Below are 14,631 nucleotides of genomic sequence, written 5' to 3'. Positions count from 1 at the left end.
TTGCTCGGGAGTTGCCTTGGGATTCCGCATCCTCATTGGGTTTTGTTCGCTATTTGTGACTGTGCTGCCTGTGCCACGGACGCCGCTCGCAAAGTGATTGGCTACGTCAGAAGGTGGCCCAACAGTGGGCGGATTCTTACTCGTGTGTTGATCATGACACGACAGAAGGTTCTGTCAATGATGTCTTATTGATCACTTTTTTTTTCAATCCTTTTTTGTTTTATTGTGTCAAAAAATTCTCTGTTATCATCTCTTTCTCTTCAACAATACCTTTTCACTATTGACATTGAATGTCATATTCAATTACAAGTTAGTACAGCTTTGTTACTGTACTGTTATTATCTGGAACTCACTTTTCGCGTCACCCTCTCCGACTAATATCCGGGAGGCTGGGGGTAGTCGAGAGTGTATTGTGTACAGAATCCACCACATCACCACGTGACTATTGCCTCACTAGCGCGCAGGCGTAACTTCTTTTCAAGCGACATTTTGATTTCCAGAATTCCTTCTTCCCAAGCAGCAACAAAAAGTTATCACCTTCATCAGATCATTTATCCGCGATTATCTTAATCATCTCATACATCCCTTACGCGTCAATAACTATCCTACCAATACGCCTTACATATATCATTGAACTTTTTTGAAGCTGTGTCGCGACAATGGCGGATGAGGCAAGCACGCGAGATGAGGTGGTGCCCCCTCAGTCCCCAGGCACTTCAGCTCCAGATGCTGTCGTAGAGCCCCAAGTCGATGTGTCGGAAGGCGCCAACGGTAGCAATGGTGCTGAGGATGAAGCTGTTTCCGAGGATCCAGTCGCGACTTTCGGCACGAGCGCGACGGAAGAAGGTACAATTGCTTTTCTCTTGTCTCAATTCCTATCACTTTTCTTTTGCTAATCTTATTTCTTTAGTTAAGAGTAGCAACGCCGAAGCTAAATCAGAGAAAATGGACGAACAAACAATTCCCGATCGCTCAGTGCAGGAGGCGCCATCCGCGTCCACCCCCGCAGATGGCGACGATGCAGAATTGAAGGGCGAAGAACAATCAGATGATGGGGCTCCAGCAGCGGATGAGTCTGCAGAGTTAGTAGATGCTGACGCCAGCACACCAGCTTCAGCCAGCAAGTCAAAGGGCCGACGCAAGTCTGGTGTGCCAGAACACAAGAAAAAGTTGAACAAAAAGCAATCCAAGGCGAAGTTGACGCATACGGATGCGAAGCCCGGCGATTACTTCTACGTGCGATTGAAGGGATATCCTCTGTGGCCTGCAATTGTCTGCGACGAGGACATGCTTCCCAGCACCCTCATCAAATCTCGCCCAGTCACAGCAATGAGAGCAGATGGTACCTACAGAAGCGATTACGAAGATGGCGGTTCTAAAGCTAAAGACAGAACTTTCCCTGTTATGTATCTTTTTACGAATGAATTGTAAGTGCCTAGCAAAACTCCTTGAGATGAATCTTACTGATCAATTTAGTGGCTGGATACCAAATTACGATCTTCTTGATCTCGATCTAGATACAGTCGGGGACGTTCCCAATAATATGCGCAAAGATTTATACGCTGCGCATCAACTTGCCGCCGAAAAAAACGATTTGGATTACTTCAAAACTGTGTTGACAGAGTTCATGGAGCAGAAGAGAGCGGACGAGGAAGCCAAAGAGGCTGCAAAGGCAGCCAAGAAGGCAAAGAAAGAGAAGAAAGAAAAGACGCCAAAGAAAGCTGCTCCTAAATCGGATAACAATGGAGACACAGAGATGATGGATGTCAGTGCTATCCCTGATGACGAGGAGGTCGAAGTACCAAAATCAACTCAGAAGAAGCGCAAAAACCCTTCACAGGTTCCCGATGATGATACTGTATGTTACCATTCAAGTATGAATTTTGACTATTATCAAGACTAACATAATAACCCAGCAGCAGCCTGATACCGCCCCAAAGAAGCCTCGTATCAAGTTAAACAATACCCCAAAGGCTGCGAATGGTACATCTACTCCAAAGCCTGCTAAAGAAGCAAAGGAACCCAAATCCGCAAAGGATAAGAGCAAGACAAAGAAGGCTGCTGCGAAAACCAAAGATGCCGCCCCTGTCGCTCCTCCTGAACCAGAACTCACCCCAGAAGAGAAAAGGGTCAAGAAAGAGGTTTGTTGACTTCCTTCAACAACTTAGTGATTGTGTCTAACAATTCTTCTAGAAAGAGATCCTGTTCTTAAGGCACAAACTTCAAAAAGGCCTTCTGACTAAAGACCAAGAGCCCAAGGCAGACGAGATGCAACAAATGTCCGAGTATGTGAACAAACTCGAAGGTTATGCCGATCTCGAGGTTAGCATCATCAGACGAACCAAAATAAACAAAGTTCTCAAGGCTATTTTGAAGCTACCTGTCATTCCCAAAGAAGAAGAATTTCAATTCAAATCAAGGTCTCAGAGCTTACTTGATAAATGGAACAGACTTCTCGCCAGTGAACAGGTCGCACCAGCTACCACTGAGGCCCCTGCCAAGGGCACCAGGGATGATAGTAAGGAGAAAGACGAGCCAAAATCCGACAGCGTGGCAGCAAATGGCATCACCCAAACCGATGAGTCAAAGACGGAGGAGAAATCACCTGCTCTCGACACGCCACTTACCGCGCTGCCTAAAGATGAGGTTGTCAGCAATGATGAGCCTGCGCCTGTCACAGAAGAATCTCCAGAGGTAAAGCTCCCTTAAAGAGCAATTAAGACAACAAGTATTGACAGAATATTAGGAAGCGGAAGCACCAGCTGTTGAATCAGAAGCATGAATTAATTTCCCTCTGGGGAAAGCGAAAAATACACCAGCTTAGGCCAAACAATTTGCGGCCAGCGTGTGCGATCAACACCAAGATCGGTTAATGAGCAGAATTGGCCCCCTCTAGGTCTCCAGTCGTCGTCTTTTCAGGCATCGTCGTCCCGACTTGAGGTTGATAGTTTTGCTTTTGCTTTGCGGGTTCCCATTGTAACATTAAGAGCTATCGGATTGTTATTTCTTTTAACCCCTGGCTTTTCAGAATGCCACAGATCACCCTTGTACAAATTTCCTTTTCTGAAAAGCACGTTATGGCGGATGCGTGGGGAGTTGACTGCGGATTTTCAAGTTGGCACGGATGAACGCTCACTTTTCTTCTTTGACATTAAGGTTTTCTTCAATTTACGTTAGAAAATTGGCCCAAAATCACAATTAAGATATGAAAACAACAATGGCAATTCTCAAAGTACTTGACCGTTCTCTGATTAGATCTCAATAGATCACAGAGAACTTGCGCGTTCGTGAATGTGATATCGTAAGGTTATACATCGAATCCCCGTTTTGATCTCACATTCTCTGTCATGAAGACACAAAAAAGCTCCTGATTGCTTTTAAAGCCTGAATGAACGCTTCTGCACTATTGCTATACATGGATTGGCACGTCAAATTAATAAGAATGAGCAAATCGAGATAAAGTAGTAAATGAATGTATGAGGAATAAGCATAGGAAGTGCGAAATTCACCGCCTCCTTATCAGGAGCCACTGCTGGCAGAATTATTTATCGCAAAAATAAATTTCGTCGATCTGAATTAACAAAAACCTCATACACAATATACAATGTCCGCCCCTACCCCCGAAATTCTTCGCTTTACAACCCACAAGTCCCTGAGCCACCGACTCGTTCTCTCTGCTTTAACAGGTCGTCCAATTCATATCTCACAGATCCGAAGCTCCTCACCTACCAATCCGGGTCTTGCACCTCACGAAGTATCCTTCTTGCGCCTCCTAGAATCCGTCAGCAATGGATCGTCTGTACAAATATCTTACACCGGTACAACGCTAGTCTACAATCCAGGTGTTATAGCCGGATCGATTGATGGATTGGGTGCAGATGTGGATGGAGTGATAAAATGCCACTTGCCGGCGAATAATACTCGGGGAGTTAGTTATTTCTTGCTGCCTTTATGTATGCTTGCGCCTTTTGCAAAGAAGGCCGTGAATGTAAGGTTTGAGGGAGAAGGAGTCATTACAAGTGCAACAGAAGCAGGAGATATATCAGTGGATAGTGTCAGAACGGCCATTCTACCACTTTACGAACCATTCGGAATCATGGCCAGCAAATTAGAAATCAGAGTTTTACAGAGAAGTTGTCCGGGAGCGGGAGGCAAGGGTGGTGGAGGGGTAGTGGAGTTACGGTTTGGGAGCCAGATCAAGGCGCTACCGAAAACTTTGCATTTGAACAGGAGTCCTGGAAGGGTGAGGAGGATAAGAGGAGTGGCATATGCGACAGGTGTGAGCAACAGTCATAACGCGAGAATGATACACGAGGCTAGAGGAATTTTGAATCCATTGGTGGGAGATATTCATATTGCGACACAGTACGATCAAGCGCCACTAGTATCAGCAAAGGACAAAACGAATCCAAGCGCGAAAAAGAGGACAGGAGTAGGTTTTGGGCTGGCATTGATTGCGGAGACCAGTTCTGCGGGTGTAATATATACGGCAGATGTGGTCTCTCCGAGCGCAGGAGGTATCGCACCCGAAGATATTGGAAAGCAGTGTGCATATCAATTGCTAGAAATTATATCACAGGGAGGGTGTGTGACGAAGGCTGGAGCACCCACAGTACTGACAATGATGGCGATGGGTTCAGAGGATATCGGCAGATTGAGACTAGGACGAGAAATAATAGCCTCAGAGGACCTAATAACACTAGGAAGAGATCTAAAAAAGTTTGGGGCAAGCAGTTGGGGTTTACGAGATGTAGACGAAGACGAAAGCGAGGATATCATAGTGAGCGTTAAGGGCACGGGGGTGGGAAATGTTGGCAGAGGCGTACAGTAGCATAATAAAGCCAATAATCACCTGTTTATCCAATTTCATAACAAATATTTACCATATATAGTAGTATGTGCAAGTTACGCTGACTTCTTAAAAGGTTATGTGGAACCTCCTTTTGTGCATCTTTTAGTGGTTCATTGCAAGCTACGCTGAAATCTTCGAGCAATAAAATCAAGCCTCGGATTCCTTGCCGTAAGCTCAGCGACATTAGCAGACAAAGAGTTTGCTCGTAACGAGCCAGAAGCGGCCCCTGAGAGAGCCAACTGACTGCGAAGGGTATTCAAAACACTGAATTCCCCTATAACGGCTGTCCCTGACCAAAAGATATCCAAAGGCCCATCATCCGATTCTCTATTCGCCAGCTCAGCTAGCAACTCTTCTCGTTCATCTTGCTCATTTTCTTCTGTAGTAAATTCTTGAGTCCGCGAGCGGGCGGCAGCTCTTGTGGGACCCAGCGACTGCATTTCAATGTCCTCCAACCCGGCAACAGGATCCCTCAATACGCCTCGTTCCTCTGCATCATAATCTTGTGTGGGGAGTGGTGTTTGCCCATCGGTGGTTTTATTTCCATAGGCCGTTAGAAACTTGTCAAGCTTCTCTCTATCCAGATGAACTGTGAATAATATGGCTTGTAAAATCAATACAAGTAAATCCAGGACTACCAATTTCAGCTTCGATGAAGGTCCTTTTTGACCAATGAGATCGATTATAATTCCTCCATGGAGATATCCTCTCATCTCCTCTGTAGACCTCGATGGCGCAAGGAAAATGTGTAAAAGTATGCAAAGAATATTCGTGCCCAATAGCATTATGACCCATGAAGAACTTTGAGGCGGCTGTCTAACATTTTTTGGCTTTGGCGTAAGGATAATAAATTGAGTGAGGGCACGTATGAATAGTTGGAAGAATGAGCAGCTTTGAATATGTTAGCTTGAGTATATCAAGAAGACTGGGGAGAGCTATTTACTCCATGTAATATAACACGCATAATTGGCAGTAAACCGCAAAGTCGAGGTTTGCCATCAAGGAGCTTGCTAACTCATACTTCTTTCTCATTTGTTCGTACGCTCTTTTTTGAGCAGGAGTGCTGGAACGATGTCGACGTCGCCGGCTCCATGGCCCACTTCTGCCATTGGGAGGGGTTGCCGATGGGCCCGATACTGATGTGGAATCATTGTTCATTGCTTTCAGGAGTCATTGATGATTTGAGATGATTTGTGTGGATGGTCGGAGATTTGGAAGTTCACATCTTTTTGAACGTGAAAAATCGAGGGCAAGTAAGACTTGCAGCTCTGATAGTTCACTGGTCCGATTATCAAAAGCTTTTGAAGCTGTTGATGCGCAACAGGATGGAATAGGCGACAGAACGGATTGGACATTGCAGGGTTGTTTAGTTTTACTTACATAAGCGGAATTGTAATGGATTCGGCAGGCTCCAATGTTCTGGTAAGATTTAAACCTTTCAAACTCGTTCAATCGTTCAGAAGAGATGAGTTGTACCGTACCTCTTCATTCTATTCTTTACATACTGGTGATCATTGAAAATCAGTGCAAGACGATAACTGTATAAATTATATTCATGTTTTGATTTTTGTGCTGCAGTGCAATGTCAATTCATTCCGACCACAGAAAATTGGACAATGCAATCCTTTTCCTATGTTCCCAAAACGAGACGTAGGAATTGCGAATTGTAGTGAAAAACTTCGGGATCGATATCATTTCTAGCTGTGACCCTAACAAGCATCGCCATTTGATCTTGCCAATTTCGATCTGATCTGGACATCGCCCTGTCATTCCATCTATCGAACCACCAATGTTTAGAACACTGGCCCATGGCTTTTGCTGAACAAACTAGTTTTGGCCAATGTGTCGGCCAGCCATGCTCAACTTCGTCTACCTTGTCAAAACACATTTGCGCAAACATATATCCGTACCTCCTCATGCCAACTATATCATCATGATGGCAAGCAATGGCCAATTCTTCCAATCCTTCGAACCTCTTGAATTCTCGCAGATTATCAAACACGTGCGGAATCAGGTAATGCTCGTGTATGAGAATCTTTTTTATCCTCCTGCATTCTTCATCCGTGATCTTTCCACCCAGTCGACCTGGGATGCTTCCCATTGATGGCCAGTTGAAGCACAAGAAGTCTCGATCATAATTGATGCAGGTGTGGGAGAAGATGGGGGACGAGAAAGTCCAATAAGCAAGTGATATTGAACGAGACTCGCTTGAGGTATGAAGTATTGGAGGAGGCTTCCGATCAGAAATGAATCGATTTTCTGATGGGGACCATGATAGCCCAATATATGGCGAGGTGAGTAAGATGGCATAGTTCCAGATTTGGAGACGAAGTTCAGTGGGTAACTTTGCGAATAAGTGGAAGGACGTAGAAAATTCAGTTGAAGATGGTGCTTTATCGGCGCAGCAAGTCATTTCTAAACACATCTTGGTGCCAGGAGATGAGTAAAGTGTAAGTTCTGTTAAAGTGGTAATGTAGTAGAGATCTCGTGGCTATTAGTGACACTTGTGGCTATTGTCTCTCAATACTTGGCTCGGGGCCAAGGAACGGCAATTGGTATCATGAGATAGCTAAAGGCAAACGAGTATAGGAAATGGCATACATTCAAGTAGTAGACGGGATATATATAAATGGACCAAACCTTACAGCTGTTGGCGTTTCGCAATGCGAGGAGGGGCGAGATCCTTGTACATGGTTGTACTGTACTCACAAAGTATACCATAAATACCGCTGGGACCTCTTTACCGATACGAGATGCGGTGATGTGATGTGATGAAGAAACATTTTTGGTAACATTGGAGTCCCCCACACCAATCTTGGGTATATTCGTTTTATTCTCGAATCTGGTGGGACAAAAATAGTACCAATGTAAGCGTCAGAGTGCCCTGGCAGACTGGGCATGTCTCCTTGACGCGGAAGTAGCCGGACAACAAATGACTGCAAATCCACCAAAATGCTAAAGATAAAGATGCCAAAAAGTCAAAAGCGCTACAATGTCATGCGTCCTTTTCATAAATTGAAAACGATTCATTTCAAAGTGTTGATGTTTTTGAAAAAGAAACCTACCTTGAGTAAATTGGGCGGATAAAATGAGGATCTAATTTAATAAAGGATTTTCTTTTTTGTTTGAGGGTGGTACGATTTTCATATCAAAAAGCAACTGAATAATTGTCAAATGAACATATGAATTGAGACATTGATAATCAGTATATTCTGAAAAAGCAATTCATTCCAGCATACAACAATGAGTATCCAGTACCCAGTAGATATCTATCTACCTCTGCTTGAAGAAGCATTGGTGATGAGTGAAGAAAGAGGGAGTAAGAGAGTAAGAGAGTAAGAGAGTGAGGGGGTGAGGGAGTGAGGGGTCGGATAAAAACCCCTCCTAATGCCTTAATTATTTTTAAGGCATCACCACACCTGAACCTTCAAAATTATTGGGTTTGAGTCACCTCTAACATTTATTACTATTGTAACAACGAACTTGTATTGTAATTCCTCCAAAAATGGCGTCCGATCTACCGTCCGAGATTCTTCAGGCTCTCTCCAAAAATGACAATATCCTTTCCTCGGAAGCATTCCCTTCTCAAAAGTCCACCGACGTCAAAGGTGCTTTGGACAGACTTGGCTCCAGGTCTATGATCACATACGAAACGATAGATCGCGAAGAAGTTATACTGGAAGCAGAGGCTGAAGAAATTGCCAACAATGGTAGTCATGAGGCTCGAGTTTTTGAGGCTCTGCAAAAGGCAATGGATGGACTCACAGTTTCTGAATTAGAAGCTGCTGTGGGAGATAAGAACGTTGTCAAGGTTGGTCAAGGTAAAGCATTCAAGTCGAAATGGATTGCGAAAGGTAAAGATGGAAAGCTGGTAGCATCAGTGAGTTATTTTTCTCCAATTCTACAGAGTTCGTTCTAAGTCTTGCAGACCGATTCTATCCAGGACACAACTCGAGAACAGCTCCAAATTATCCAAAAGACTCGTGCGCATCCAGATCCAAAAGTTATCACAGAGCTCAAGAAACGTAAGCTGGTAAAGATGCAGAAGGTTACTAGTTATAAGATCTCGAAAGGACCCAAATTCGCCTTGGAAATGGTTAAGGAAGAGACAGATCTGACAGCAGACATGCTTGCATCGTAGGTTCCAGCGACACTTTGAGTTATAATAAGTACTCACATGTCTAGGGGTGCCTGGAAAACGGCCGCTTTCAAACCATATAACTTCAAATCACTTGGAGCAGACCAGAACTCTGGTGCATTACATCCTTTAAACAAAGTACGACATGAATTCCGCCAAATCTTCTTCGAAATGGGTTTCGAGGAAATGCCTACCAATAACTTCGTCGAAACTGGCTTCTGGAACTTCGACGCTCTCTTTGTCCCACAACAACATCCTGCGAGAGATTTACAAGACACTTTCTATATTTCGGATCCTAAAACTGCAGATAAACCACGTGCAGTGGATGGGGAGGATAAAGCTGACTATGAGGCATTGTGGAAGAATGTACAAGAAGTTCACCAGGATGGAAAATATGGATCAATTGGTTATAGATATCCTTGGGCTGCGGATGAATCTTTACGACTAGTTCTTAGAACACACACGACTGCGACCTCGACAGCAATGCTACACAAATTAGCCCAACAAAAAGGTCCCGATGGACGGCCACCACCAGCAAGATACTTCTCTATTGATCGTGTGTTCCGTAATGAGACTGTTGATGCTACCCATCTTGCTGAGTTTCACCAAGTTGAGGGTGTTATTGCAGATTATGGATTGTCCCTGGGAGGTCTTATGGAATTCATGGAGGTCTTCTTCAACAAGATGGGTCTGGAAGATTTGCGTTTCAAGCCAGCTTATAATCCTTACACCGAGCCAAGTATGGAGATTTTCAGCTACCACAAGGGTCTCGGCAAACTGGTCGAAATCGGAAACAGTGGAATGTTCAGGCCAGAAATGTTGGAGGCAATGGGCTTACCAAAAGATATGAAGGTCTTTGGTTGGGGATTAAGTTTGGAGCGTCCAACTATGATTAAATATAAGGTAAGATTTCTCCCACACTCATGGATCATGAAATCAATCTAATCCGTCTTTTAGGTGAACAATATCAGAGAATTGTTAGGTCACAAGGTTGATTTGAATTTCATCGAGAGAAATCCAGCTGTCAGACTAGACAAGTCATAAGGGATTAGATAGGTCTATAAAAAATAAACGGTTGCACAGTTAAAAGACAATTGATACCCATGAGCTCCTCTCATCATAAGCACTGTGCAGGGATTCAAGGTATAATGGCTTCGAGTTAATGATCAGAACGAATTGATAATGGGTATTATACTACAATGAAAAATTTCATGATGTAAATTGATGATCGCTAATCATGATCTTCCTCCGTTAAACCTGGACAGCCATCCATGGAATCGTCAGGATATGTGTATTTGCAGAAGAAGCAATAGTTGTACTGCGACCTCAAGTGTTCAACGATCTTTTGTAGTCTCTCAGCTGGTTCCAGTAGATTGAAAGCATCAAGCTCAGGGTCCTCTTCTTCCAAATCCTCTACGAGAGTATGCTGGATCCTATCCTTTCCGAGTGCTCTCTTGTCATCCTTGTCTTCGTCCGCATCATCGTAAGTCGGTAAACGTGATAAGCTTTGTTGGAGATCATATCTCATCCTTCTATCCCTTTCCTTTTCTTCGCGCTTCCGAACTAATCCCCTCCATAAAATGTTGATCTGCTTCAACGGTTTGGTCGATATTTTGCGTTTTAGTTCGTCTTTAGTTTCCCCAGATCCTTCGCTCACGTTATCAATTGCATTCTGCAATTCCTCCTCCTCTCTTTCCCCGTGCATCCTCTCCGCAACCCGCATCGCTGCGCCTACCATCCCTTCCAATCTCGCATTCTCCCTCTCTTTCCTAACCCTCTCCCTATACTCCCCCTCCTCAGCCTTGACCCTCTTCCCATCCCGTTCCACCTCCTCCCTAAACTTCCTCTTCTTCTCTTCATCCAACCCGATTCCTCCCTTCCCTTCTTTGAACGTCACTCCCACCGGTTCCAACCTCGCCCCGACATTATCCTTCGCCCCCAGCGCAACTCCAGGCTTAAACCCCATCTTCGCCATCATCTTCAATCCCTTACTATTCGCATTCTCCGGGGCCTCCAACATCGATTTCGACAACGCGTCTTCCCTCGCAGCATTTTCCTCAGCCGCTATCTCAGCTTTTGACTTCGTGCGCGATCGCGCTTCCGATTCTCGCTGTATGCGCTGTCGGCGTTGGCTGTATGTTTCCTTCTCTCGTGGTTTGACGGGCTCGGAAATTATCATGTTCATATAATCATCCTCCTCGCCTTCTTCTTCTTCCTCTTGCGTAGCTTCATTTGAAGCTTCTGCGGCCTTTTGATCCTCTACCGTCATGATGGATGAGAGAATAAATATGATTGTTATGCTTCGTAGAAAAACAACCAATCGAATATACTCCTCAGCTTTCAAAAAAGTTTTGTTGCACGTCTGTCCGCAAAACCGAATTTGGGGCTTTTGGGAAATTTATAAATTGGATTGCAGATCTGGAAAGAGGGAGTTTGCGCGATTATAGAAAAAATTGTCCCGGGGGTTGGGAAGCAACAACTGAGGTGTGACGGTGAGGGGCGTTTGGGGAGATTCTGGGAGAGGCTGTGATGATGTCTCGAGGCTACTGATTTTACACACCAAAATTCATGTCACCGCCTTGGGCAAAATCTCGAAATTGACCAATGAAATAAATGCCGAGGTATAGCTTAAGTGCTGACCCTCAGGGTTTCTTTAAATTCACTAATGATGAGGCTGTCGTGGATAGTTCAGACGATGTATTCTTTGTGGTTTGCTCTTATATGACATTGATTAGTTTAAATCATTCATTCACAGCATTTATGGAGAGAGACATTAAAGCAAGTCACCACCAACGATCATCTCCACACACCTAATATTTCCATTCACTAGGGGAGATAGTGCAAAGCAACCAAGTGATTGGCTTCTACAAATTAAATCATTGGGTATTTGTATGTTAATCTACAAGTATTGGAGAATGTCTGCTCTACTTTACACATCCAGCAATTCCTCATCTGCTGTGTTGTACACCATCCAAGGAACGCAATCAGGAACACCCATCATCTTCGCCGCCGTTTGGGATGATTTGACGATGTCCATTCGTCCTTCTTGACCACCGTTCACCTGCAGTGCAACGATACGTAAAAGGTCTGACAATATCGTCAATGCCTCCTCTGATTTTGCTTGCTCTCGCAAGTCATCATAAACTATTCCCAACTCCGCTAAAGCCTCAATTCTTTGCGATTGGAGCATTGCTAGAACTTTCGTGACTTGTCGCACTCTCTCCTTTGTACCCTTATTAATGTTGAGACGTCTTAGTGCGGGTCCAGTCGTAGCGCCAATTGCTGTTATTTGTAAAACAATGTTGCGTGCGGTATCATCCGTAGGGTATGTTCCAAAATACTTTTGCATAGCACGCAAGGCCACTGCAGTTCCTGGTTGGTCGTCTACCAACCCAAAGTTCAATATGATTGAGTTATAAAGGTCCTTCGGTAGATCATCTTTTCTGAGCTCTGCTTTCAACTCATGTCGCCATCTCATCATCTCTGCGAACAGTTCTGCGGGGGTAAAAAATGTATGGCGTCTATGTCTTTGCATATTCCTTTGCTTTAGACTATGCCACAATTGCGAAAAGGTCTCAATGTTAGGCTTCACTCCGTCGCTGACGAAGGTATAGTACATCTCTTTCGTGTCCAAAGAGGACTTGGATTCAGCTTTGATTGCTGTGTTCATGAAGTAGGTATTTGCTGGAATTTTTGCTTTTCCTAACGTTGTGTAAAGGTCCAAAAGTTGTTCATGTTTCTGCCCTTTCACATAGTGGTCCATAAGAATTGCAAATGTTTCGATTGTTGCAGGGGGATGTAGGTTGAAGCTGGCAAGTTTGTACTCTCGCTTGTTTGTCCCCTTTACAGCAGTCAGGGGGGGCAGCAACACCTTAACCCCTTGATCTCGAGCCTTAACGAAATCAAGTCTTGCTGCAATCATAGACCAGCCCATTTCCTCAGCCAGTTTTCGGTTCTTTAATTTGCCCGTACGGAACCAGGCACCCATAAGCCCATTTGTGAATTTGGCATCAGGGCAGATCCCGAAATCTCGCATTAAATCAAGTACTCTGCTGGCTTCGTCAAGGTCGCCATTGCCAATCAATTTCTTCATCCATTTTCCAAAAAAATACTTATTGTTCAGCATGGATGGAAATTCTTCATAATCTCGTGTTGTTAACGAGTCATACCGCAAAGCGGTAGGATCTTTCGAGAGCATCATATCTTTAAAGACTGCCAATGCTTCATGATGTTTACCAGCTCGCATGAAAAGCCCACTGATCACATCATAATCCTCCATCTCCATATTCGATTTCATGTGTTTCCGAAAGTCAAGGTAGACATTCCAAGCTTCGAGCGTACGATTTTTGATCGTTGAGGCCAAGCAACCTTGTATTGTGTGAATAAGAATACGGGCGCTGAGGGGATTGTTTGATCTTTGTATGACAATCGATGCTGCCTTTCTGGCTTCATCAATATTGCCATTCTCGGCAAACATCCGAGTACCAAGCTCCAAATATTGGTCTAGAAGACTCTCATCTTTAGAAAAAGTCTGCCAAGCGGATTTCCATAGATCAATTGCGGTCCTTGGATCCCCTTCGACAAAGACAGCTTCGATGTATAACAATAATGTAGGCCCTCCGAGATGTAAACCCGCTTTCTGCATATCTAATCCGAGTCGTCTCACATGCGCCATGCGGTCCAAATTCGTCGGGTCTGGCAATGAAATATAACCCCAAAGAAGTTTCCACGTTTCTGGGGAAACTTCACCAGGATCTGACAATATAGTTTTTCGGCATAAAATGTACTGCTTCCATAACTTATGCATCAGGTTTTCATTCATTTGAAAATTGCTACGACCATAATGATGATCAATTTTCTGCAACGTGCTATTCAAAACTTTTAAATGAGGTCGGGCTGAGACAGGGTATGACTTTTCTGGAATTAAGATAGAATTTGAGTTCGATTTTGGATTGGTGATTGAATTTGACTTTGTTTCTGGGGCGAGAAACTGTTGTGTTGTGGAAGAAGTCGGAGGTGGAGATAGCTCTGTGGAAGTCTCAGCTTCATCTACGACAATTAGCAGGCGTACTATGAATCAGTACATTGAGACTTGCCTTCCTCGACAGACTTTAAGAAGTAGTTCCGTATCTGTTGCCGGTCTTCTTCCGACATAGGGCCTGGCTTGTTGGTAATGCCTTCTAGTCTATCCACCTCGGCTTGCAGGCGTTCTATCTTTGCATCCATTGCATCTTCCCATTCTTCCATATGGAGGCTTGGTTCTTCATCTTCGTTAACCTCCTCAAGTTCTTCCGCCGAAACTTCCCCAATATCTTCTTTTATTTCTCGAACTGCCTCTTGAAGACCTTCCAGCAATTCCTCCTCTTCAGGGTCAGCCTGCGCTTCTGTTCGAACACCATCCGGAGTCTCGTCATAGTATTTGTAAAAGGGCTCATCAGTCTGCTCAAGTTGTTGCGTTTCCGTCTTCGAGGCAAGTGGTGGCACTTTTCCCCCTCTATCTATCGACCTCAGCGGGGCTTTTTGTGCCGTAAAATGTCTTGAAAGCCATGGTGCTCGCGGGGGGATCTGTAGTTTTGTTCGGCATGACTTGCATACGAAACCACGAATACTAGAAGTGAAATTGGTGGGTGGCGGCGGCATA

General features: G+C 44.3%; 7 protein-coding genes across 7 annotated transcripts; 3 read left to right on the top strand and 4 right to left on the bottom strand.

Moving 5' to 3' along the window:
- Positions 1–659: 659 nt before the first annotated feature.
- EAE97_003377 (uncharacterized protein) lies at positions 660–2,782 on the top strand (the record flags this gene model as incomplete). The annotated part of the gene is made up of 6 exons (XM_038873889.1): positions 660–846; positions 911–1,427; positions 1,477–1,858; positions 1,917–2,141; positions 2,194–2,694; positions 2,747–2,782. 6 exons carry the CDS (start codon positions 660–662, stop codon positions 2,780–2,782), a joined length of 1,848 nt encoding a protein of 615 aa, XP_038735752.1.
- Positions 2,783–3,604: 822 nt separating this feature from the next.
- On the top strand, positions 3,605–4,831 carry EAE97_003376 (uncharacterized protein; the record flags this gene model as incomplete). The annotated part of the gene is made up of 1 exon (XM_038873888.1): positions 3,605–4,831. One exon carries the CDS (start codon positions 3,605–3,607, stop codon positions 4,829–4,831), a length of 1,227 nt encoding a protein of 408 aa, XP_038735751.1.
- A 131-nt stretch (positions 4,832–4,962) lies between these two features.
- EAE97_003375 (uncharacterized protein) lies at positions 4,963–6,010 on the bottom strand (the record flags this gene model as incomplete). The annotated part of the gene is made up of 2 exons (XM_038873887.1): positions 4,963–5,743; positions 5,796–6,010. The coding sequence occupies 2 exons, from the start codon at positions 6,008–6,010 to the stop codon at positions 4,963–4,965; spliced, it is 996 nt and encodes a 331-aa protein (XP_038735750.1).
- A 472-nt stretch (positions 6,011–6,482) lies between these two features.
- On the bottom strand, positions 6,483–7,277 carry EAE97_003374 (uncharacterized protein; the record flags this gene model as incomplete). The annotated part of the gene is made up of 1 exon (XM_038873886.1): positions 6,483–7,277. The coding sequence occupies one exon, from the start codon at positions 7,275–7,277 to the stop codon at positions 6,483–6,485; it is 795 nt and encodes a 264-aa protein (XP_038735749.1).
- A 958-nt stretch (positions 7,278–8,235) lies between these two features.
- On the top strand, positions 8,236–10,692 carry EAE97_003373 (uncharacterized protein). Its single transcript, XM_038873885.1, has 4 exons — positions 8,236–8,732; positions 8,781–8,989; positions 9,038–9,893; positions 9,948–10,692. Exons 1-4 carry the CDS (start codon positions 8,358–8,360, stop codon positions 10,032–10,034), a joined length of 1,527 nt encoding a protein of 508 aa, XP_038735748.1. The 5' UTR covers positions 8,236–8,357; the 3' UTR covers positions 10,035–10,692.
- On the bottom strand, positions 10,222–11,259 carry EAE97_003372 (uncharacterized protein; the record flags this gene model as incomplete). Its single annotated transcript, XM_038873884.1, has 1 exon — positions 10,222–11,259. The coding sequence occupies one exon, from the start codon at positions 11,257–11,259 to the stop codon at positions 10,222–10,224; it is 1,038 nt and encodes a 345-aa protein (XP_038735747.1).
- A 660-nt stretch (positions 11,260–11,919) lies between these two features.
- EAE97_003371 (uncharacterized protein) lies at positions 11,920–14,630 on the bottom strand (the record flags this gene model as incomplete). Its single annotated transcript, XM_038873883.1, has 2 exons — positions 11,920–14,039; positions 14,075–14,630. The coding sequence occupies 2 exons, from the start codon at positions 14,628–14,630 to the stop codon at positions 11,920–11,922; spliced, it is 2,676 nt and encodes an 891-aa protein (XP_038735746.1).
- Position 14,631: the final 1 nt, after the last annotated feature.

The sequence above is a fragment of the Botrytis byssoidea genome, assembly GCF_014898295.1.
Source record: "Botrytis byssoidea strain MUCL 94 chromosome Unknown BBYS_005, whole genome shotgun sequence".
Taxonomy (NCBI): Eukaryota; Fungi; Ascomycota; class Leotiomycetes; order Helotiales; family Sclerotiniaceae; genus Botrytis; species Botrytis byssoidea.
The sequence above is the reverse complement of the archived record's forward strand: the minus strand, read 5'-3'. Positions and strand labels throughout refer to the sequence as shown.